Source organism: Diospyros lotus, chromosome 15 (genome assembly GCF_014633365.1).
Source record: "Diospyros lotus cultivar Yz01 chromosome 15, ASM1463336v1, whole genome shotgun sequence".
Classification (NCBI taxonomy): Eukaryota; Viridiplantae; Streptophyta; class Magnoliopsida; order Ericales; family Ebenaceae; genus Diospyros; species Diospyros lotus.
In genome coordinates, this window is record NC_068352.1 from 17,008,969 (window position 1) to 17,031,071 (window position 22,103).

At 38.2% G+C, this 22,103-nt stretch overlaps 1 protein-coding gene across 1 annotated transcript; it reads left to right on the forward strand.

Annotated features, from left to right (window-relative positions):
* Positions 1-560: 560 nt before the first annotated feature.
* LOC127792367 (uncharacterized) lies at positions 561-20,992 on the forward strand. Its single transcript, XM_052322838.1, has 5 exons — positions 561-750; positions 877-1,265; positions 1,347-2,016; positions 17,509-20,480; positions 20,566-20,992. Exons 2-4 carry the CDS (start codon positions 1,234-1,236, stop codon positions 20,476-20,478), a joined length of 3,672 nt encoding a protein of 1,223 aa, XP_052178798.1. The 5' UTR covers positions 561-750; positions 877-1,233; the 3' UTR covers positions 20,479-20,480; positions 20,566-20,992.
* The last annotated feature ends 1,111 nt before the right edge of the window (positions 20,993-22,103 follow it).

Genomic DNA, 22,103 nt, shown 5'->3' on the forward strand with positions numbered 1-22,103 from the left:
TATTTTTAATAAAATTAAAACATATTATTGGACAATATTAAAAAGACATACATACACCACAGTGACTAATTAATGTGACACGCATGGGTTCAAAAATATTTTTTAAAATATAATTGTTAAATTGAGTTCTAATAGTGTAATAATTTATTTGACATTAACATTGAAATCAACATACAGTGGCCTATTTTATAATTTATTTATTTTTATTTGATATTTTTTTAAGTATTATTATTATGTATAATATTATTATTATTATTATTATTATTTTCACCTTTGCTGTACAAAATTACTTGCAGGAGAGTGGGGGACGGGCAGAAACACAGCGCGTGGGAGTTCCTGCCCTGAAAGGCGAATCTTTGTTCACGATGGAGTATGTGTGTATAAAATAAAATAAAATAAAAAACTAATAATGTCACCCTCTTTACTATTATTTATTATTATAATTATAATATTATATATTTTAATATTCCATTTTGGTTCGGTTGTGGTCTCATAGGTCGCTCTCAGTCTTAAATAATAAGGTTGAAAAAGAAAAGAAAGAGCTGGAATTGGGACCGGAACCGAACCACCACCAGAGAGTCTGCAGAGCGGGAAACCAAATAACCCCCCTTCTCTCTCTCTCTACGCTCTCTCTTTCTCTCTCTACAAATCTCCTTCTGACGGCTGTTGCAACCGCGAATGCTTCATCCGCTCGGCGACGGACGATCTCCTCCTCCTGATCTGCATCTTCATCGCATGGTTCGCGTCGCTGTATGTATTTATCTCTCTTCTGTTGAAGTTTGTTAGGAATATTGGAGCTTGCGTTCTTGTTTCTCCGTGATTAATTGGTCTCTCTCTCTACAAGTACTGATCGGATTTCGATTTATCGATTTCCAGCGGTTCCGAGGACGATTGGAGATCGGATTGCTTGCTTGTGTTGTCGTCGATGAGTCGCGCCGTTTGATCTACTAGATATCTTCCTGTTGTGTGTTCATGTGTTTGTCCGTCCTTGTTTCTCTCTCTACTCTAGTCTCTACGGTTTCTTTATGTTTATGTATCGCTTTCTTCCTCTTTCTCTTTCTCAAGTACTTGAATTTCGACCGTAGAAACTCTGGCGAGATTTTGCTTTTTTGTGTAATTGCTTTCCCTTCGTCATCTCTTTCTTTTGCCTATTGTGCTATTATTATATGTGAGTCTCGATAGCTCTCCCTCTCTCTCTCTCTCTCTCTCCCTCTCTCTCTATTTGGAGGCGGCATGGCGATGGCGGTTGAGGGCTTTTCGATCCGGTAAGTTGCTCGTGCTTCCTAATTTCGCTATCGTTTTCTGTGTGTGTGGTGTTTGTTGAGCTTTATGATTCGGTGTTGTAGAGAGTACGCGTCGAAGATGAGGACAGTTGATGTAATGAAAAGCTGGCCGTTCGGTAGGGAATCAGATGAGACTCGAAGGGAAGATATAGAGGCTTCGCTCCCTTTGATTACCGTCGAGAAGTTTAGGTGGTGGTCTGACGAGCTCGAACTTGTGCGATCCAGCGAAGATATGCCGGAGATTTGTGGAGAATCGTCCAACCAATTGGCCAACGAGACCATTTTGGAGCCGGAGAAAATGGAGGTAGCTCTAGAGTTAGCTAAGATGGTTTTGTGTCGGGAAGGTGAGAAATTAGGTGTTACTGTAGATGGACACCTTGCTTACGCTCCAAAGGACGAGCAGCGGCGGCAGATGAAGATAAGGGTGAAGTCGAGGGCGCAGAAGAAGAGATCGATAGTGGAGATTTTCGCGGTGGCTCCGCAGGTGGAGAGGGTAGTCGACGACGACGACGATAATAAGGACAGTAGTCAAGAGGATGGCGCTTGCAATTCAAAGGTTTTGGCTTTGGGCGATGTTGGATCGAATGTGAAATTTAAGAAGGCAAAGAAGATGAAGAAACCCAAATTGATAAATGAAACCATTAGCAAGTTCAAGAAACAAAAGAGGTTGAAAAAGGGCAAGAAGAATGAAAGAGACTGTGTCGATCGATTGGTTCAGCCAATTCCGAAAAAGGTATGTGATTCCGACGGCACAATCTTGCTTATTTATCGAATAATCTTGCAAATATGTGATTACTACCATAAAATATAGTTGATCTCTTTATTAATTGTGGACTTTGCTTGTGATTTTGAGCATAAAATATTGTTCATTGCTACAGTGGTGATTGTCATTTGTTGATTACTTGTTTTCTTTCTTTCTTTTCATCACATTGGTCCTATATAACTACTGAAAAAGCTGATTAAAGTCTGTAAGCCTTCGAAGACTAAAGCAATAGCTTGTAATTGTACTGGTTGAGTGAGCAGCTACGCGGCATCGAGGTTCAGTGTAAAGAAAAAAAAGTTAAACATAGCATGGGGTTCTCATGTTGGGGGAAGTTTCAACAGGTTATAGAATGGAGTATGGTGCTCCAGCTGTGCTGTACGGATTTTGCTAGAGTCTGTCCTTGTTTTGGCAGTGAATCCAAAATAAATAATGCTGTTTTTTTCCTACTGTTTACACGGGACTTGATTAACTGGTATCATCATTTTGTTGACCATTGAGAGCGTAGTTGAACTTGACGAAATGGCTTTTGCCCATATTGGTTGGGTGTAGATCATTTGAATGGGCTGAATACTACTGGAATAAGCAGATTAAAGTAGACTTTTCTTAGAATTTATCTTGGAATTCATGTTTCAAACATATTCAACATGATCCAAAGGGACAATTTTGAAAAACATGAAACCTTCAAGGTGTAGCATGAATCCTATTATGATGAAATGAGTTTGCAGATTGCATGGAAATGCAGTACTGCCAGAAGTTCAGAAAAGTATCAGAGGCATTTGTAGCTTAAAGATAAGGACATCTCAATAGCCATGGGGCTAGCTTTTAGGTGGACTTGTTTTTGCGTAGATTGGCTGTTTTGTTGAGACTTGCATGATTATTTGTATTATCTTCTACTCCATTATTAAAGTAGAAAGAGGGCCAAAAATTGGATTCAATGTATATTTTGAGCAGTACTACCTTACTGTTTGGCCTATTTGCAGTTTGGTTAGCTCAAAAAAGTGATCAGAAGTGTTGGGTCAAAGGATGCAGACCAAAATGATACTGATGTTTGATCTGCTGGTACAGAAAAATTCCATATTGGATCATAACTTATTTCCTGCTGTGTGTTGTGTGGATCTGAGGCATGTATCTAAATGTAATGGCATTCTTATGGATGGAATAAGAAATAATAAGAATTGTATCAAAAGATTTCTGTAGCTCTTGTTAGCTGCATTATGAATTACTTATCTCCATTGTTGAGTAATCATGTAATTGCATTATATCGTCCCGCATTTTATGGTTAATCTTGGAGTAATAGCAGCGAGATAGTGCTGATATTACTGAAGAGCGGACTGCTGAATTTGGACAAAGGGGAAATTTATCAGCAGCTGTAGTATGTGAACCTAATAATTCTTAGGAGAACAATTGATTAACAATATGATGGATGGGTGTGAAAGTTTCTTATCTGCAGCTGACTAAGCATGGAATACACATAATACTTTATGGATTATTGGATTGAAGTCAGCATATGTGGACCACCTGGAGATGAAAAATAGTAAAAATAAAAAATTAGAATTCTATAGCTACTAACAATTAGTGTAGTGATATGGTGAAAATTTTACCATACAATCATTGGTAGTTTGATATGAGCTTAACAACATTTTTGTTACAAGGTTTATATTATGGTATTACAACTGAACTGGTAATACCTTGTTTGGGACCAAAAGGCAAGAGGGATTAATTAATCCCTAGGCTAAATAATCCCACCACCATGGCATAAAATAAAACCATCACCCCCTTGGATTTAATTTGTCTGACCAACAATAGGGTAAAATCTTTGCTCCTTTTGACAATTTTATCCCTCTATTACTGCATCAATTCTGTCTACCCATTTTCTTCTCCTTCTTCACTTATAATATTATATATATAATGATTTTATTGAAAATATAATTAGATAACCATTAAAAAGTAAATGTATTTAGATATATATTGCTGTAATCAAAATATATTTTTATGTAATTTAAGTATATATTTTCTATAATTGTAAGATATTTGGGCTAATTGGTCATTTGAGAATCATTGACTAGTGAGTAATATCACCAAACGTGGAACAGTATTACTTAGTCACATGACTATTTTATCCCATTCTTAATTTTATCCATCACCCTTTAATATTCGTACCAAATGGCCTGCATGCGTAAAGCTATTAGTTTGGCGCTAATGCCTGGCCTCTAAAACCATGGATAATGAGAAACTAGAAGTACTGAATTTTAATGGCTGATATCAGAATTCAAGTTTTAGTTAAATTTTAGAATTTATAATTTAGATTTTTTTTAATAAAATCTGTTTAGATTTTATCCTTTGGTTATATATTTGTTTAGAGGTTTGAATTATCTTTTAGTTGGGATTTCAGATTATAAAGTAGGCTTATGATGTAATTAGAGATAAGTTTTAAATACAAAGTGATGATTTCCTCTCCACTCTCCCCCTCTTCTCTCGGGTCTTCTCCTCCCTTCTTTTTTCCTTAATTCTTCTCCGCTTCTTCAATTGTTCACAAAATTCTGGTTGTTCCACATCAAATTAGTATCAAGCAAATTTCAATCCACCATATTAGAGCAACAAGCACCATTATGGCAACCAAAACTTAATTTTCTAGACTACCAAAATCTTTCAAGAAGTCTATTTGCACATTCCTATTCATAGTTTAGCCCATGCGCGAATAAAGGAGGGTTGTGTGACACAGCCAACATCTATGTAAACTCATCGGATTAAATAACATGAATTCTAGACAAATGAGCAAATCATTGAGGTATAACTCTCTTAGTGGTGCTCCGCATTGCATGAGTGTAGTGAAAAATAAGTTATGGCCATTGCATTAGTGCACGGGTATAGTATTAATTGCAAGATTTGTGCATTTTATGGATATATGCGAGAAAAAGAAGTTATTCCATGATCATAGATTAAGGATTAAATCATGGAATATCAAGACTTTGATAGGAAAAACTATAGAAGTGGCAAGCATGAGAGAAAAATTAATATAATGTGCCTCCAAGAGGTGAGATGGATTGAAGAGAAGGTTAAAATGTTAACATAATTTGGATATGAACTTTGATCTTAGGTAAGGATAAGGCAAGGAATGGAGTGGAGATTATCGTAGATAAGACTTTAGAGGGTTGGGTAGTGGCTATGATGAGAATAGAGATAAAGTTGTTCTAGGAGAAAGGGCTGAGTATTGTTACTACTATGCACCACAACCTGGGTTAAGAGAGGAGATAAAGACGACATTTTGGAAAGATTTATAAGGGTTAATACAAGAAACACCTAGAGGAGAGAAAATCATTATAGGATATGACTTAAATCATCATTTGGGTAGTAGAGAAGGGGATAGGTATAGAGATGTACTTGGAGGTTATTGTTAGGATTATATCGCACAAACCACATAGAAATCACAAGAAAAATATGGAAAACAAAAATTTAACGTGGTTTGGCCTCAATGCCTACGTTCACCATCCCATAACAATGGCATAATCCACCAAGCAATTGTTTTGCATGGAGAAACTACAAACCCTCCCAACACACATCCTCACCCCAGAGAACTGGTCATTCACATCTCAAGGACTTTGGTTATCATATTGAGTCACACACTTGCGAAACGCACAGCCATAGTAATTTGTCTACACCATCTCACTTGTTATTGGTGTGGTCAATCAACAACTAAACCGAGAGTTGCCCATCAATAGGCAATAACTCACAACTCAAGTCAAGAGTTGCCCATCAATAGGCAATAACTCACAACTCAAGTCAAGAGTTGCCCATCAATAGGCAATAACTCACAACTCAAGTGGGATTAGGTCTTTTATACCAATCCTTATCCCCTATTCTTAATCAGATTGGATTATATGAATTTAAGGAGTTAACTAATAATTATGAATTTGAAGAAAAAAATAATGAGGATAAAGCGATTTTGGATTTTACCATGGCATGTGATATGTTCATAGCCAACACTAGATTTAAGAAAGGAGACGAACATTTGATCACATATAAAAATGGCTTATCAACTACCAAAGAATTTACTTCTTTCTTATGAGACAACATGACTTCTTATGTTTTAAGAATTGTCAAGTTATATTGGGAGAATATCTGACCACTCAACATGGATTAATGGTCATTGATGTCCTTATCAAAAAATAGAGGAGAAAAATTGATGCAGAAGAAAGCCCAAGAATTAGATAGTGAGATCAAAAGTTGAAAAAGAAGCTATTTTCAAGGAAAAAATACTAAGAGAAGAGATTGGACTGTAGAAAGAAAGGCTAACCAAATATAGATTGAAATGGTTACTGCCATGTGAAAACACAACAAAAACGGTTCTAGGAAAGTCAAGGGGAAAACTCTCAAATCAAAAAGAGTCTTGGAAGCAAAATGAAGAGGTATAAGAAATATCAAAACAAAGAGAGCTTGCTACAAGACTTTACATAAATATTGTAATGAAGAGAACTAAAAGAGGTATGTTCTAGCTATGAAAGAAGCAAAGAAAGCAGGTAGTGAAATAAAGTGAAATGCTTATGACAATTTACACTGAAGACTTGATACAAAAAGATGGGGAAAGATACACACACACACATAAACTAGCCAAGACAAGAGAGAAAAATAAGGATTTTGATAAAGTAAAATGCATAAAAGACAAAAACAAAAAAGATACTTGTAAATGAAGGGGCAATCAAGGAGAGATGGAAGCAATATCTTTTGAAGATATTCAATAAAGGTGGACAAACAAGTGCTATGTTGGGCACCTTTGGATAACTTTGAAGAAGATAGGAATTAATGTTCTATAGACGTATATGTCCAAAAAAATAATGCAAGCATTGAAAAAAATGAAAAATAGTAAAGTAGCTGAACTAGATAATATCCTAATAGAAGCATGAAAATTCATGGGAGAAAAGATTCGATTAACAAAAATTTTTAATCTGATCCTTAGATTAAAAAGGATGTTATACAAATGGGTGAAGAACGTTTTAGTTCCTATTATAAAAATAAGTATGCAAAGTTAGGAAAATTATAGAAGAATAGAAGCTATTGAACCACACCATGAAACTTTGGGAGAGAAATCAAGGCATCTGAAAACCAATTTGGTTTCATGCTTAGTAAGTTAACGATAGAAGCTAGATACTTGCTAAGGCTCCTAATGGAAAAGTGTAGGGATAAGCAAAAGGATTTACATAGTCAACTTTGCATAGTGGGTTAAGGCTTAATATGTTGTTGTTGGTCTTTTACCAAATTCTTTCAACATATGACAACTTTAATCATCTCTATAATAGATCTCATCAACAACATTCACCATCATTCCAAGCACAGCCAAGAACCAACCTTCATCAACAAAGTTGACAGAGGCTTTATTATCAGGATCAAATTATTAGAACACAACCAACATGCACCATGAGGTAACACGAAGTTATCACGATCATCATTGAAACCACCATTAGAAGCCATCATCTCTATCTTGCAATCATCATCAGAATATTCTGAAGATCCCTACAACAGCATCCATTAACCAAGAATCAATGCACATCACCATTGCAAGATTGTTTATCTCTCTCATAAACCCATTATTCACATAGTGAATTTTATTCCTCCTTCAACTGTGGACTAGGCACATTGTCAAATTGGCGAATCATGTTAAATCTATGTTTCTGATCTTGATCCTATGTGGGTGCATGATGGAATTTAGTTTCTATGTTTGGTTTTCCCAACAAGTGGTATCAAAGCTAATTGCCTAACTAATTTTGAAATTTTTTTTTAAAAAAAATTGCCTTGATTGTCAATTGAAATCAAGAAAAGCTGGTCACATAGATCTTCTGTTAATTGAATTTTTCAATTACTTAGTCTGAATTTACAATGGAAAGACTCTTGGTTATTGTCTGGTCATTGTAAGATTGTTAAAGGAAAGGTTGATCCTAAATTTGGAGGCGTTGCTTCTACATAGAAATAAATGCCTTGTTATTTGACAACAATAACAATAAAATCACAAGATACCCATTAGGTGAGGCTTGCTACATGAATCTAGATCTTCAACCATCTCTATCTATGTCAACATCATCTATAAGACCATTATTAATCCCATATCACATTCAAGGTTTCTCATCATTAAGTTTCATTGTCTTCCTTTCCTTCTTTTGCTTCAAATTTTCTCCATTTCATCCATTCCCTTCACAAGTTTGTTTATCAGCCTTCTTTTCACATGTCTAAACTATTTAAATTGTGCCTGCTGTATCTTATCCGTAACATGCGCCACTCAAACCTTATTACTATCACAAGACAGAGGAGAATCTGAAATTTTTGCGGTTAAATTTTTGTTAGACTCGAATACTACCTACTGTGTATTGCCTAAGTATTTTATTCCCTTGCTTGTATTTCTTTTCCAACTGGATAGTTTGTTAAGGCAGTTCTGTCAGGTGTCCAGGTGCTAGAATAGGACAAAATAATTGGTTAGAGGTGGTGTGATCTGCTGTGGCAACACCCGTGGAACAAGCTATATTTGCTTGTTCCTTCTTCTGTAACAAACAATTTGGAATTTCAATCAAAACTCAGATATTCTCCCTCTTATTGCTCTTCCTCCCTTTTCTCTCTCTCTTTTTCTCTTTCTCGACATTTCCCTCTTCGTTCTTCTTCTCTATTCCAGCACACTCTTCCTATTCTCGTTGAATCAAGAGAGTTGTTAATTGTCACAGCACTACCGTGACATTTGGTATCAGAGCCTTGATCCTGGCAAGGAGTGTTAGAGGCGTAAGAGATGTCTCAGCTCCAGCAACTTAGTTCGGCTATGGGTGAATTCCAGGATCGAGTGGACTGATTGGACATTAGTAACCAGAAAAACCATGATGCGATCTTGACAGTTGATCACAAGATGGAAGGGGGACTTAATCGAATGAGAGACGATATCAACCAAATGAGGGAGGAGATGGGCAATCAACTTCAACAATTCATGTTGATGTTTACCCGAGAGAACCAAGTAAGGATGTCTCCCAACTTTCCCCAAAGAGATAGGAACGACCCCATTTTACAGAATGAAAGAGTGAATCAAGAAAACAGAGCCCATGAGATTGATGTTGAGCAGGGTGACGACATTGAAACGTTAATAGGAGGAGGTCGTGAGGATTAGGTTGTTCCACCACCACAGGGGTTTCCCATGCCCCAGATGAAAATACCCGCGTTTGAAGGGACTAATCCTAGATTATGGGTTAGAAGGTGTGAGCAATTGTTTGAGTGGTACAATGTGCCAATGGAAAGAAGAGTCGCTTTGGCTGCTGCCTATTTTGATGATGGGGTGGATGCATGGTTTCAAGGGTGGACTCGAGCAAGGGAGAACTATACCTGGAGAGAGTTCTCTGAAAGGTTATGTGAGAGATTTGGAGAGGGGAGTATGTCAAATACCATCGAAGAGTTCAACAAGCCGAGGCAAATGGGTGATGTGGGGTCATACTTAAGGAGGTTTGAAGAACTAAGATCATTAATGAGTAGTCATGACCCTTACCTAATGGAGGCATATTTTGTTTCTAGCTTCCTCAGTGGCCTAAGCAAAGATTTAAGGCCTACGGTAAAGATGATCAGGCTAAGAACGGTTGAGCAGGCAGCTGAGAGCATAGTTACCTAATACGCCGCACCCCCCCGAGCACCGCGTTCCAGTACACGCGCGCTAGAACGCGGTGTGTTTGCGTCTTGGAACGCTTGGGGACGCATCCCAGTTCTCCGGTAATGAAGACCCGGGTCCCTACTGCCATCTTCTTCCTCTCTCTCTGCACCAATATTGTCTTCTTCCTTTCTGCAACAACTTTTCCTTTCTCTTTACAATAGCTCATGGTTTTTGTCAAGAAGGGGAAGCAGCGACGAGGATCAAATCTGTATAAGTTCTGAAGAGAGGTTGTAGCAAGTTCCCCATCGTTTAAGCTTCTCATCTCCAAATAGAGGTGACTACAGAATACGGATGACGATGGACAACAAATCTTTGAAGCTTCTTCAACGATGGAGTACTTTAAGTTGCAAAAGATGAAGATGAGGTTTCCTTCTTCCACTGTGAGGCGTCAAGTTGTCGTAGCTGGTGGAGAGTAGCTAGTGGGTCTGCTCTATAGAGAGGCACAACCACCTCTCGTGAGTTGCGCTTCACTTTTTGACTTTTTGGCTTAAGTTTTTATTGGGACTCCACATCCCATAATTCCCATTGTACTTTCTAGAAATACACATGGGAAACATCTCATTGCACATTAAAATAACGTCAAATATAAAGTTCGACAGGTAGATCCTGTTTGTGGGTTCTAGAAGGAAGTATGTGTACCAGATAGCCCTTTAAGACTTTGTTCTTGAATCTTATTAATCTTGTTTGATGTCTTCATTGTTTTCAATCCTAAACTCGTAAGTCCTAACTTCTAATCCCAATTCCCATGTAAGTTTCATCATTTCTCTATCTTAAGAATTTTAATCATTTGTATTAGTTCCTATTTCCTAATTTATATGGTCAAAAAATCTAAAATATTTTTTAAAAAATTTATATATTCATCGACGTTCCACTTTGGCGCACCAAAGCGTACCATGACCCCAAGTGGTGAATCGATGAAACCTACCCCCCACGTACCGTGTCCCGGGAAAAGTGGCATACCACGTCCCCGTACTGTGTTCCACGTACCGAGCGTTCCACGAACTAGGTAACTATGGCTGAGAGTGCCAAGTTGCAAGAGATGATGGTGGAGGCACTGTTAAAGAAGCAAAAGGTACAATAGCAGAAGGCTGTACAGATAGGGAATTGACAACAAGGAGGGAAAAAACAAGGGGGTTAACAAGGATCTGGTTAGAAGTAATGCTGGGGGAAGGAGTTTTGGTGGGAGGCCTAATAAGCCTAGGAGGCGGCCCGGAGAATGTTATAGGTGTGGAGATAGATACTTTCTGGGTCACCAATACAAATGTCAATTACTGTTATTAGAAGGCAGAAGGGAAGAAAAGTAGAAGACGAAGACAGAGAGGAGGTGGACGAAAGATGAAGGAGTAGAGGACAATAGAGAGATATCCCTCAATGCACTCAAGGGGATCACCAACAACAAAATAATCAAAGTAGAGGGTAAGGTGGAAAAGGGCAGTCTGCTAATCCTTATTTATAGTGGAAGCACTCATAGCTTCCTAGATGAGAGCACTTCTAGGCAACTCAAGTGTCCACTAACAGGTACACCACCCCTAAGTGTCACTCTTGCTAATGGAAACCGGATATTAAGCAACTCGGCTTGCCTGGGATTCATTTGGGAAATGCAAGAGGAAAAGTTCGAAGGAGATCTTGGGCTGCTTCAACTAGGAGGATGCAATGTGGTGTTGGGGGTAGATTGGATGAAGGGAGTGAGTCCTATAAGTTTTGACTTCAACCGGATGGAAGTATCATTTGAAAAAGGGGATAGGAGGATAACTCTTATAAGTAGGAAGGAGGTTGCTACTTGCAAAATGATCAGAGGAAAGAGGCTGAGGAGAGTTCTACGGAGCAAGTGGAGCCAGCTCACGCAGTTGTTCTCGATTGTAGAAGTAGAAGAGAAGCATGAGGGGGAAGATCATGGAGAGTTGCAACTCACTGTCAGCCACCAACCAGGGGGTCCTGATCAGGTAAGCACACTGCCCCTTATTGATGAATTATTGATGGAATTTAGGGACCTATTCGAGGAACCAAACACCCTACCTCCTAGCTGCACCTTAGACCATGCAATTAACCTCAAACCAAATATTGAACCCATCAATATGAGATCATACCGTTATGCACCTGTCCAAAAAACTAAAATTGAAAAAATGGTGAAGGAAATGTTGAACCAATCCTTCATTAGACCCAGCCAAAACCCCTTTGCCTCACCAATCCTTTTGGTAAAGAAAAAAGATGGTTCTTGATGCTTTTGTGTAGATTACTACCAACTAAACGCCTTGACCATCAAAGATAAATTTCCCATACCCCTTGTGGAAGACCTAATGGATGAACTACACCAAGCCAAATTTTTCTCAAAACTTAACCAAAGGTCGGGCTACCACCAAATCAAAATGAAACCCGAGGATATACATAAAACAGCCTTCCAAACCCATCGTGGCCATTTTGAATTCTTGGTGATGCCATTTGGGCTCACCAATGCCCCGGCTATCTTCCAATCCTTAATGAACCAAATATTTGAACCTTACCTAAGAAAATTCATGCTCGTATTCTTTGATGATATCCTTATTTATAGCCCTACCTTATACCAACATGTTACCCACCTAAGAACCACCTTTGAAGTCCTTAGATGCCATTAATTATACATTAAAAGGTCTAAGTGTGCATTCGCCCAGACTTAAGTGGAGTACTTGGGACACCTGATCTCGAGGGAGGGGGTAAGTACTGACCCAAAGAAGGTAGAGGCCATGTTGAACTGGCCCAAACCCACTACTTTAAGGGCCCTTAGAGGATTCCTTGAACTTACAGGGTACTATCGCAAGTTTGTGAGGGGTTATGGAGTCATCAGTAAGCCCCTCACGGAATTGTTGAAGAAAGGAAATTTTCATTGGGGATAGGAGGTTAAGGTGGCTTTTGATAAGTTAAAGGTGGCTATGAGCAGAGTCCCAACTCTAGGACTACCAAACTTCAACAAACCATTTGTGCTAGAAACAGACGCTTGCAGAGTAGGGATTGGGGCTATGCTGATGTAGGGTGGCAGACCCATAGCTTTCCTAAGCCAAGCTCTAAGTCCAAGGCACCTAAACCTAATAAGTATCTACAAGAAGGAATTCTTGGCTGTTCTCTTGGCAGTGGAGAAATAGAGGCACTATCTGGAGATGGGTAGGTTTGTAATTAAGACTGACCATGAGTCTTTTAAATTCTTGTTGTAGCAGAAGCTGCAGACTCAATTGCAAAAGAGAGGAATGACCAAGCTAAAGGGGCTTGACTATTCCATACAATATAAGAAAGGTAAGGAGAATGTGGCTGCAGATGCCCTATCAAGGTGTCACAAAGAAGGGGAGGCAACTACCATTATTATGGTAATACCTGAGTGGTGCAGTGAAGTGGTGAACAGCTATGAGGGGGATGAACACACAAGGGGAATTCTAGAAAAATTAGTCGTGGGAGGCAGTGAAGCTGAAGGGTATGTTCTAAAGGAAGGATTGTTGAGATATAAAGGCCGGGTGGTTGTGGGTAACAATGCTGAATTGAGGAGGAACATTTTGCAATCTTTGCATGAGTCCCCTTTAGGGGGGCATTCGGGTATCCAAAATTCCTATCTAAGAGTGAAACAGTTATTCCATTGGCCTCAACTTAAGGGTGCAGTGAAGGAACATGTTCTAGGGTGTGACATATGTAAGAAGTGCAAACATGAAAATGTAGCCTACTCGGGATTGTTGCAGCCCCTACCGATCCCAGAACAACCATGGCTAAGTGTGTCCATGGACTTCATAGAAGGCCTACCGAGATCAGAAGGGAAGGATTGTGTGCTAGTGGTGGTGGACCAACGGACTAAATTTGCGCACTTTGCAAGGTTGGCTCATCCGTACACGGCCTAAGAAGTGGCCAAGGTGTTCATGGATCAGGTGGTGGCTTTACATGGGGTTCTCGAGACCATTATCTCAGGTAGGGATAAGGTGTTTACAAGTCAATTTTGGAAAGAATTGATGAAGAATGTGGGCATTGAGCTCAGCCTATCAACAGCCTACCATCCTCAATTTGATGGATAGATTGAAAGGGTAAACCAAAGCTTAGAAACCTATCTACGATGCATGTGTATGAGGCAGCCCAGGAGTTGGCATCGGTGGTTGGCCATGGCACAATGGTGGTATAATTCCAGCCACCATGCTTCTACCATGATGTCCCCATTTGAAGTTGTCTATGGGTATAAACCCCCTACTCTACTAGCCATGGGAGGTCAAACCACAGCCATAGTCGTGGAGGAGTACCTACAAAAGGGAGGTACTTCTGCAATAGTTGAAGCAAGAGTTAGCAGCCACCCAAAATTGAATGAAGCAAAACACTAATAAGAGGAGTGACCAGGAATTTGAAGTAGGGGAAAGAGTTTATTTGAGACTAAGGTTCACCTGAAGGCCATCACCCAGGGGCAGGTATCTAAACTTAGCCCTAAATATTTTGGTCCATTCCCCATCACAGCCCGGGTAGGCAAGGTAGCCTACCGGTTGCAACTGCTTGAAGGGACCAAAATCCACCCAGTCTTTCACATTTCTTTGCTGAAAAAGTCTGCTAGGAATGAAAGAGTCAGCCATGAACTACCAGCCCTTCCTAAGGAAAAAGAATGTCCTAAGAAACCTGAGGCTATAATGGAGAGACGGGTGGTCTACCATCGAGGAGCACCTCTCATTCAGGTCAGGGTCTGGTGGCAAGGAAGATTGTCCAAGGAGGACATTTGGGAATACCTACCTACGTTGTTATAGCAGTTTCCAAGGACAACCATCATTTTGAGTATTTCTTGAGGACAAGAAATAGTTGATGGGAGGGGTACTGTCAAGAGACGGGAGAATCTGAAATTTTTGCGGTTAAATTTCTTGTTAGACTCGGATACTACCTACTGTGTATTACCTAAGTATTTTATTCCCTTGCTTGTATTTCTTTTCCAATTGGATAGTTTGTTAAGGCAGTTCTGCCAGGTGTCCAGGTGCTAGAATAGAACAAAATAGTTGGTTAGAGGTAGTGTGATTTGCTGTGGCAGCACCCGCGGAACAAGCTATATATGCTTGTTCCTTCTTCTGTAACAGACAATTTGGAATTTCAATCAAAACTCAAATATTCTCCCTCCTACTACTCTTCCTCCCTTTTCTCTCTCTCTCTTTCTCTTTCTCGACATTTCCCTCCCTGTTCTTCTTCTCTGTTCCAGCACACTCTTCCGATTCTCGCTGAATCAGGAGAGCTGTTAATTGTCATGCACTGCCGTGACAATTACCTATAATCTCATTTCTTATTTTGTTTTTCTTTTATAACTATACACCCACTATAACATCCTTATCTCAATTACACCCAAATTTTGTACATGGATTCATAATTGCTGAATATTCTTATCAATACAACAATGATGGTCTTATGGCTATCCAACAAAAAGTTTAGCACAAAAATAAAGGCCTTCAACAAAGAATATTGAACTGGGCAATAAATGGGCAAAAAAGTACTGTCTACTGAGGTAATTACCTAATGTATATCAAACTAAGATTTGATTAACCTTTCACAACCGGGGTTTCTATGAATAACTGTTGATTTCAAAACCAAAATAAAAGCATGATTTATTTAAAATTTCAAAAATTAGACATATTACTTATAATTCATGTAAGAAATAAGGTAATAGAATATAAAACAGGATTCTTGTAGAAAATTACATAAATACAAGAAGATGACCCTGGTGATCTTCAAAAACTTGAAACTTTGACCTAAAAAACAGTCAGGCTGTTTATCCTTTTTGTGCCTTTTTCTTTTCTTGTTTTGGCTGAGCAAAAGGGTAGTAGGAAGTGATTTGACCTAATGACCATGCCTGAATGTGACCATAGCAGCATTGACTCTGTCATGGTCTCACTCAAATGCTGTTAAGTGTAGCTAACCTAAGACCTTAAATATTCATGCAGCACTCCATCTCCAACCAATGTGGGACGTGCCATTTTTCCACCATCCAATCATGTAATGTCTTGGCTCTTATTTCTCCAAACCCAAAGAGTGGGAGGGCCCACCTTGGCTCAAGTTTACCTCGACTTTAGTATCTCTAATGAGGTCTACAATGATAGTAATGATCCACTTGTCCAATTGTTGTTAGGTGTGGCTGACCTAAGACTTTATATACCCATGCGGTACTCCATCTTTAATTGATGTGAGACATGACTACACGCTAGGAAACCTGTTTTTTTGTTGCCATATGGACCTATATTCTTAATTCTAACACTGGGAACTCAACTTGTGGTATGGGAACAACTTAATTTGAAGGGATTAATGTAGGACCCATGCAAAACAAAACCAAGATTATTAAGTGTACCATTGTCCATCTATCTCAAAGTGAAAAGTTAGTGGAATTCTTATGGTGAATATTTAGTTTAATGCTTTTAATGTGCTAATGATATGTCTATATTAAAGAGCTTTGGCTACAAGGGAACTTAGGCCCACCGATATGAGTGTTTGAGTTGGTTTTGTCTTTGCATAGAACTAAAGCATCAATTACACAGTCTGGTGCTGTTCCATTTTTTCTTTTTTAGAATAATTAATGAAGATTAGATATCTGCAGCCCATAAGGAATAGCACAGGCTCAAGGTCCCAGCCTTCAGGTTATTCTCATCAATTATGAAACAACAGTAAACCTATTTGTGAGATGGATCTTGTTAATTGTACATGGTTAGTATTCCAAAGATACATATTCTACATCTGTACGAATTTGTCAACTTTCATGTACATTAAATGAAAGCTCAACTGTGAGATGACTTCACTTAGACATGCTGTTCAAGCTCATCAGGATTCATTTCTTTTTTATCTGAAAAATGGTAGACTTTAGGACTAAGTATTTTATGTGGTGCCTTGAGACTTGTTTTTTAGCCTGCAGGAGGATAAAGGTTTGAGTTAATAAAAATCTGCCACATTCAAACCTCCTTGGTCCCTGTGCATATATACTAGGGATTGAAGCTTGAGACTAACAGAGTCTAGGATGCCATGTGTCTTTCTGATTATGCAATTATCTTCTATTCATTGGGTGTCAAGCATGTAGATTCATCGGACTTGCTGCATGAAATTTTATACATTGAAGTAGGTGTCACTGGAGTGACTGATTGTATAAATAGATATAACCAGACTGTCAATATACATTCATAACTTTTGGTTGAATGTGTGGCAGTGAAATGCCAACTTCTTAGAAGACTTTTAATCCTTCTGATTATCATTTACTGTCATACACCTTTCTGTATGGAGAACTTGTACAGCTGTTAAAATCTGTTGCTTTTAACATTGGATAATTCTTTCTGTGCCACATAACTGTCTGCAGCATGTTCAGAACTTGGAACTGTTGCTTAATTGTTATGGTTCAACAGAAGTGGAGTTCCAAGTTTTGGGATAGACCTTTCACATTCTTATGTTGATGGATGAAAAAAGCAACAAAAAAGAATAAAACAATAAACAAGAAAAACAAACTTCATAGTTGTCAACATGCTTGATTCTGTGCCATGGCAAGACCAGGAGCTTGCTTTGAGAACTTCTAAGCATTTATACCTCAATACCATCCAGGTAATAGACAAAAAATCCTAAACTTGATATCTTGATGATACTGTATGTGAATGACATGCGTGCCTATTAAAACACAGAAATTATGGTGAATCTCTTTTCTGTTGGTTTGTGTCCATACCTAGAGTTTTCGCAACAGAAAAACTTGGAGAATTTTAAGAATTTATGTTAAGAAGCACAAAAATACTGTATGTTACAATTCATTGACACAGTATGGTAAGCTAAAGTGACACAGTATTATGTTCTGCTTTTCTCAGGGTAAAAGTCATAAGCCCAAACTACAATCTCCTATTGATCGCACTACAAAACTGAGCATTCCACTGTGCAGTAAAGGGTTAGGGAAGGATATTTGGGATGCTGCACCTATTCACAAGAAGAAACAGAGAGTAAAATATCTATCCGGGCAAAAGAACAAACTTGCAAAAACTTCAAAGTTGGTGAAGCACAAAAAATCAGCTTTTCCTGTTTGTGGAATTCTCAAGAATCACAAAAAAGGAATTTCAGGAGAGGCCTCCACAGTCTATGACTCACAGATAGGTAGTAGAGTGAATCAGTGTGGCCTTCTGCAAGTTGACAGGCATGTCAGGTTCTCTGATAAGGATGACATACTGGTAACAAGGAAGCCTTTTTCTTCTGCTGGGGGTCATAAATCACAAAATATTGGCAGTTTGAGTTTACCTATAGAGAGGGGTAAAGATTTAGCAATTTCTAAGGTGAGTGAAAGCGATGAAGATGTTTTGATTGGCACAGAAAATGAAACACAGGTTCACACTGTAAGTGAAAGGCAGTTGTCTGATACTTGCCATCTTGGTATGCCAAATCTTCTGAGCCCACAAATAGGTTGTCAGGATCATTTATCTGAGAGATCGATGACTGTTAATCAAGTTGCAGCCTGTAATGAAAAATTACATTCATTTGAACAAGGACACACAGATGCATCATATGGTCCCTTGTATGCTTACACCCCAAGATTCCTTTCTACCCTAAAAGAGGGATATAATTTGGAAATGAATACTCAGGTCAGTGGAGGCACTTTAGGAACTTCTAATTCCAGTGACAGGTTGATTGGATTTCAGTCTGGGAATTCTAAATTCAGTGATGCTGCAATCTGTTCTGTGGACTACAAGAAGGCAGTTCCTTCACTTTCGTCATCTTGCTTTCCAATTAATGGAAATGCAAATCAAATGCTTTTGCATCCATCACAGAGCACAACTGTAAATTATAACAATCATTCTATGCAATATCAGCCTCTCCATCATATTTCACCGAAGGAATTGATGCAGAGTATATGTTCCTTTCCAGACTGGAAGCAAAGAGCAATTATGGCTGAAGAAAAATGCATAAATGAAGATTTCTGTGGTTTGCCCCTTAACTCACAAGGGGAGCTAATCCAGTTAAATTCAAGGGGTAAAGGTGTGTTTAACCAGGTTATGCGGCCTATACAAAAAGCTTCTTCTGAGTGCTTACCTTTGCATGGCAATGGGGCGAACAGCTATGCAGTTCTTTCAAATGTTAAAGACACCAAACATGATGGCGGAGGACTGACAAAGGATCAGTTAAAACTGTTTCCTGTTTGGAATTCTGTGAAAGAGAACCCTAGCTTACCTGTCTCGCCTTGGGTAGGTATTTGTGGATTACAAGGGACCGGAAAATTGGATATCCAGTCTTTAGATTCTGTGGAGGGAAATAACCATTCTGTATATCATATGGAGTCAGGTTTGAATCTCTCTCATCATGGGCACCGACAAGATAACCAGGTTGACAACCAATTTAGAGATGCAAAGGGTCATCAGGTGGAGAACCCTGACCGTATTGCAAATCATATAACCCAACCAACAATGAAACTGATGGGTAAAGAGTTCACAGTTGGTAGAAGCAGCAAGGACTTGCAATCTTTTGAGGATGGAAATATTTGGACTGATAAGGAAATTATAGCAGAACATTGTCCGCCAAATGCTGCAATCAACAGATCCTCGTCAGAGAGAGAGTTTGGGCAGGACTTAATCTCACAGCCAAGTTCTAGTAAATTAAAAGAGAAGGTAAGTTGGTTATCAGAAACTCAAATCAGTCGGGCATCACAAAGCATGCTACAAATGAAACCTCCAGATTCTACGTTTTCTCAGCCATACCTCAACTGTGGAAGTGATGCCCAATATCAGAGTTACTATCCCTCCATCGACAGGAATCATATTTCTAAATTTCATTCTTATTTACCTTTGGATCCTTCCACTCCATTATTTACCCGGACTTTCCCAGTCAAAGAGCCCTTCATATCTGGTTATCAATCACTGAAAATTGACTCACGAATCTCAAATTTTGCCTCCAGTCATGGGAATGCCAGCTTAAATTCTGCTGAACTGCAAAACAAGCAGAAACTGCCTCATGCTACAACATCAATGCTTGAGTTCCCTTTCTTGCGTCAGGATAGTAGAGAGAATCCCCAGCCATCTTGGTTTCAGAACTCTTCTAAGCGCTTGCCCCCATGGTTGTTGAGTGCAACTCAACAGAAGGAATCATCACACGGTTATTATCAGCCTGATGTCAATTTGGAAGGCATACATCGTTCCTGCACAATATCTAGAGGTGGCCTCCAAACTCTCTCTTCTGTGCGGCCTGCGCCAGAGGTTTTCTATCCATGCAATCCTGCATGTTCTCACTCTGGAATGCAAAATTCACTTGGTTCAACATCCTTGACTCGGCCTCCACTTATTCCACTCGCCCGTGGATATATGCCAGCTTCTGCCATTGATAAAATCCATGGAGATAGAATGCAATCCAAAGAGAGAATGTGCCCAACAGTTAAAGAGCTCGGGCATAGCAAGAAAATCAGAAAGAGATCTGCGGCTAAATTGGATGATTGTGCAAAGCTAACCAAGATACCTCGCTTGACAGTCCAAGAAGAGACTGGTTCCAGGACACAGAAGACTGGCATGGTAGCACTTGGACTTGATTTAGTCAGAGATCAACCAAGCAGTGTAGGATGTGGCCAGATTCGAACATCAGAACTCCAAGGACCACCTGCCATTGATGCATTTAATGCCGATGCCATTGAGAGATCAGGCCCCATTAAACTAACTGCAGGAGCAAAGCACATACTTAAACCTGTTCCAAATTCGAACCAGGATAGATCAAAACAGACCCACTCAACCATTCCTTTTGCTGCAGCTACTAGTTCCGTTAGAGTTTCTGAATCTGAGAAGAAATCAGCGAAGATTTACAAGTTTTAGATGTAAGTCTATTTATCTGATGAAAATTTTAAGTTTTCCCTAAATCTACTTATAATGCATGAATGCGACCTTTTCTCTAATGCACAGGAATGACATCCTTTTCTGAAGACGCAAGCCTTGACATTTTGACATTCTGAAGTTTTGGACTACTGTGAAGTGATGAGGAAATGCAAGGACTTTTAAGCCCAGGAAAATTTGCATGACCATGACAGGTGAAGTGTGACATAGTTTATCTCGAGCTATCTCACTGCAGATGAAATGTTATCTGCCGACAACTGTTGTTGAATTTTGCCGTCTGTTTCTGTATGTTGGCTGTTATATCAGCCAAATGCAGTATGATATCCTTTCTTCTAAGTGGTTTTGAGTTTTCAGTGTTAGCATTAAGCTGTTTTATAACTTTTTTGTTAGTCCACCCTGAAACTGTTGGTGAAACAACTAGATTATGTGTTATAAAGCAGTTTAATTTATGCCCTATAAGTTGTTTTTGGCGAATTTCATTGACATTTTTAATTGCAAGATAGGAGGGGCGAGGATTCAACTCAACTCTCTTAAAAGTAGTTGCATTTTTGTTAGTTCATCATAGTATATTCTTCAGTGAAGGATATATGTCAAAACTTAAGATGATAACTGTTTTGCGCCTCGTTCCAAAATCAAAGCATGCATGAGTTTCATGCTGCCAAACATACCATGGGATATATTCTTCCCTTGATTTGTTGCATTGGAGGTGCATTAATAGAGGAAAGAAAGGGGGTGGGTAAAAATTATTGTGGGAAAATAATATTCATATGGATGTTACTATAAAAATAAAAAATAAAATATTATACAGAATGATTACCTCTATTATATATATATATATATGTATACACATATGTAATTTTGAGTTGCTCTACGGACTTTTTATTTTTCAATGTTATCAATACTAGGTTAATTAAATAAATAAAGTGACTTAATTAGCATTAGCAATGATGAACCATTATGTAATTTAGGGTAAAAAAAACTATTATCTTTCATATTATTATATGAACAAACACTATTATTTTGATGTTACAAAATTCCCTCAATAAAATGTTTTTTTTAAATAATATATATATTATTTAAAAAATAAAAATTAACTATATTAACAAAACTTAAATTCATAATCTCTATATAATAATTAACTTTTTAAAGAACTTTATCACTACATTAAAACTCACTTTATTTAAGCTTTGCTTAAAAAAATTAAAAAAGTAAATTGTAACGGTAGCATTGGTTATCCCTCCAATTACTATACAAGCAAACAATATATTTTGGTGACATGAACCCCTATTAATAAAGTATTTTTTTAAAATATTATTTATATATCTAGTTTAAAAAATAAAAAAATTAAGTTCACTAATAAGATTTAAACTTATAATCTTTAAATTATAACTAATTTTTTAAACAATTTTACCATTACAAGAAGTTCATTTTGTTTGAATTTTACTTGAAAAATAAATTATAATCCTTAAATGTCACGCAATGAACTTTCATGCAATTTTTTTTTAAGAGAGTAATAAGAATTACCCCTCTAATGTAAATATTTATATATAGAATTAATATTGTACATTAGTATTTACTTATTTATTATTATTAGCTTAAATTACAAT

Excerpts from the sequence above, each read along its gene's own strand:
- LOC127792367 (XM_052322838.1), top strand. The coding sequence starts at position 1,234 with ATGGCGATGGCGGTTGAGGGCTTTTCGATCCG. Across the intron at positions 1,266-1,346 it reads GTTGAGGGCTTTTCGATCCG|AGAGTACGCGTCGAAGATGA; the intron begins GTAAGTTGCTCG and ends TCGGTGTTGTAG. Across the intron at positions 2,017-17,508 it reads TTCAGCCAATTCCGAAAAAG|GGTAAAAGTCATAAGCCCAA; the intron begins GTATGTGATTCC and ends TGCTTTTCTCAG.